The sequence below is a fragment of the Sinocyclocheilus anshuiensis genome, unplaced genomic scaffold, assembly GCF_001515605.1.
Source record: "Sinocyclocheilus anshuiensis isolate Anshui unplaced genomic scaffold, SAMN03320099.WGS_v1.1 scaffold180, whole genome shotgun sequence".
Classification (NCBI taxonomy): Eukaryota; Metazoa; Chordata; class Actinopteri; order Cypriniformes; family Cyprinidae; genus Sinocyclocheilus; species Sinocyclocheilus anshuiensis.
The window spans coordinates 1,866,495-1,870,287 of NW_015554093.1; the positions used below are offsets into that span (position 1 = coordinate 1,866,495).

Genomic DNA, 3,793 nt, shown 5'->3' on the forward strand with positions numbered 1-3,793 from the left:
GAGATATACACACACACACACACACACACACACACACACACACACACACACACACACACACACACACACAATACAACCTGAGGTCCTATCGTCTCATACATCCGATTTATACTACTTACCTTCAGCATCACTGCACTGCTATTACTGAGGATTGCATCGTTTCCCAACACTTATGCATTGATGTAACACCGCTCAAATACAGGCAATGTTCAACCTCACGCCTGATTTGGCAAATGAAGATTTCTTCTTTTATTACATGGTTTATTATCGTATTTTCCTTATGTAACAGAGTCCCACAGGAACATTAAACAGACTAGAGCATTGGAGGAGCAGTGAGAAACATATGGTGTTGAAATGGAAACTGTTGGGATGGTTATGCTTAATTTCAAACACCGCAGCAAATCTGCATATTTTGCGGAACAGAAGAGATTGAGATTGAGGGAACGCGGGAGAGAGGGGGTTGTTGGGGAGGGAGAGTGAGAGGAAAAAGAGAGAGGGATGCAAACTGGGAACATGTTCAAAAGAAAAGCTGTGTTAACGGTGCAGGAAGACAGGATTACGAGGGAGGAGAAGAAACTTTTGATGAATTGGGGCTGAGCATGAGAGAGAGAAGAGATAAAAATAGCATTGCAGATAAAAGAATCACTTACTAAGGTTACAGTCTATCCCGATACAATCTGGTGAGAAAGAGAGTGAGATGGTGAGATTTAAAGGAAAATAAACTAAAATTCAAAACCACATCCTTCAAGGTTCAATCTGCAGACAAACAAACAATTATTGCATAGAGTCAACCATCCGGGGACAAGGTGAGAGTCAGAATGGCCCCCTCTACAAGGGCCCACACCCCACAATCACAGGACGAGAGACAGCACATAAACTAACCAATAAGTGAAATGCCAAGACCAGATATGTGGCATTTGGCAATTTATAAATATACAGCCAAAACATTGGATTTAGCCTGTGCTTTGCCTCCTCCCTGTATGTGGGTGGTGCCAGTATGACTGTAGGCAAGGGCAGTCTGCACCATCAGCCAAGAGCTCATGCTTATAAAACAGGTCACCTATAGACTGGGCGGTAGAGCTAAACAAATATACACTGCAATATTTCTCAGCCTTTTGAAAATGTTTGAGAGATATATAGAGAGAGAGATGTATCTTGATGTGCTTCTTTTGAAATGGCTTAAAACTGTTTTTTAAAATCAGAGGAACAAAAAAGCTGAATATTGTATATGGTAAAAGCTTTTCGATTTCATGAAGTACAAGCTGTTCAAAAGTTTGGGTTTGGTAAGATTGTTTAATGTTTTTGAAAGAAGTCTCTTATGCTCACCAAGGCTGCATTTATTTTTTTTATTTTTAAAACTTGATCAGTTTAATGCACCCTTGATGAATAAAAGTTTTTTTTTTTTTTAAATAACAATACTAAAATAAAAATATATATATAAAAAAGATAGACAGACAGACAGATAGACAGATAGACAGATAGATAGATAGAAAATACAATTAAATTGACCCCAAACTTTTGAATGGTAGTGTATCTGCATATACTTTTTCCAACCTCAGAGCATGTTTGCCTCTAAAGTTAAAATTTTAGATGAATAAAGTTTAAAGTTTAGATGAAGTTTAAATCAAGAAACAAGAAGAGAATGCAAAAAAATTCTAATGACACATTCATTAGAAAACGTAATGGTTTAAAAGCAAATTTAAGTCATCACAAATAAAACAGAATTTTGTCTTATAGAAGAATCTCTGAGATTATAATATGAAGTTTGTTTGTTATATTAACTGGCATTAGTAAGGTAAAGTATTTACCAATAACCTTTGCATGCCAAATGTCCTATTTTCTATTGAACAAAAAAGAAAAAACATTGTGCAGGCTGATGATATGACTAAAGAGAGGTAATAACGTCCTGCGGAACGGTGCGAGCACTCTTGGCTGTGGTGAACTCTCAAGCTGTCAACCGCTACAGAAGAGTGACCACAGACAGCCAGGGACCTGTCTCACTGTCACACTGCTCTAAGACAGGAAGACTAGCTCAGACTCCACTCTCCTGTGGACTGGAACTGTCTGTAACCTTCTGTACAAACAGACACAGTCTGCCGTCAGAGCAGGAGGCTGAGCTGAGAGGGCAGTGAGAGACTTTAGAAGAATTACTGTTTGGTTCTTATGGTGGGAGAGATCAGGGGGCAATTACATTTCTTCAATCACAAACAAGCTAGACTGCCAACACTTATTCAGCGAATGCTTGGTAAAGCTCTCTCTCTGCTTGAAAAAAAAGAAATGTGATTCTATTACTTTTTATCACTACACTTTGAGTATAAAGAATTTCCTGAACCCCCTGTGATTGTCTTCCCATCTAAAGTTTTGACAGTCTTTGAAATTAAACTTCTATCTATTATTTCTTGATAATAGATATGTATTAAAATATGTACTTAAAATATGTATTTAAAAATCATTCCCATTTAAGACTTTTACTTTCAATATTATAATAATATATTATTCCTGATGATTAAAATAATTCATATTTTAGTCAAATTATTTAAGCAAAAATATTATTGCTTTGAGATGTGCTCCTCTTTGAAATATAGTGGTTAATATTAAATTCAATTATTTTATATTAATTATATTATATGATTATGATCATATGTTTCTTGTACCCAAAGATGGCAGGTAGAAAAATGTAGGAAAATTATATAATTTCCCCTCTGTCTCCCCTATTATGACTCAATGTGCCTTCTGAGGACAAACTACCTGGGTTGGTCTCTCTGGCTGTCTGCTCTGAAAGCTGCAGAAAAGAGATAGAAAATACAATTAAATTGACCCCAAACTTTTGAATGGTAGTGTATCTGCATATACTTTTTCCAACCTCAGAGCATGTTTGCCTCTAAAGTTAAAATTTTAGATGAATAAAGTTTAAAGTTTAGATGAAGTTTAAATCAAGAAACAAGAAGAGAATGCAAAAAAATTCTAATGACACATTCATTAGAAAACGTAATGGTTTAAAAGCAAATTTAAGTCATCACAAATAAAACAGAATTTTGTCTTATAGAAGAATCTCTGAGATTATAATATGAAGTTTGTTTGTTATATTAACTGGCATTAGTAAGGTAAAGTATTTACCAATAACCTTTGCATGCCAAATGTCCTATTTTCTATTGAACAAAAAAGAAAAAACATTGTGCAGGCTGATGATATGACTAAAGAGAGGTAATAACGTCCTGCGGAACGGTGCGAGCACTCTTGGCTGTGGTGAACTCTCAAGCTGTCAACCGCTACAGAAGAGTGACCACAGACAGCCAGGGACCTGTCTCACTGTCACACTGCTCTAAGACAGGAAGACTAGCTCAGACTCCACTCTCCTGTGGACTGGAACTGTCTGTAACCTTCTGTACAAACAGACACAGTCTGCCGTCAGAGCAGGAGCCTGAGCTGAAAGGGCAGTGAGAGACTTTAGAAGAATTACTATTTGGTTCTTATGGTGGGAGAGATCAGGGGGCAATTACATTTCTTCAATCACAAACAAGCTAGACTGCCAACACTTATTCAGCGAATGCTTGGTAAAGCTCTCTCTCTGCTTGAAAAAAAAGAAATGTGATTCTATTACTTTTTATCACTACACTTTGAGTATAAAGAATTTCCTGAACCCCCTGTGATTGTCTTCCCATCTAAAGTTTTGACAGTCTTTGAAATTAAACTTCTATCTATTATTTCTTGATAATAGATATGTATTAAAATATGTACTTAAAATATGTATTAATATTTTATCACTTTGGGAAAAAAACAAACAAAAAAAACA

General features: G+C 36.1%; 1 protein-coding gene across 3 annotated transcripts in view; it reads right to left on the reverse strand.

Moving 5' to 3' along the window:
• Positions 1-3,793, reverse strand: part of LOC107669357 (neurexin-1-like) — a 414,348-nt gene that overhangs the window by 233,082 nt on the left and 177,473 nt on the right. For all 3 annotated transcript variants that reach the window (XM_016461537.1, XM_016461539.1, XM_016461538.1), the window contains one exon: positions 651-677. In XM_016461537.1, the coding sequence (XP_016317023.1) occupies positions 651-677 (27 nt within the window). The remainder of the gene's footprint in view (positions 1-650; positions 678-3,793) is intronic.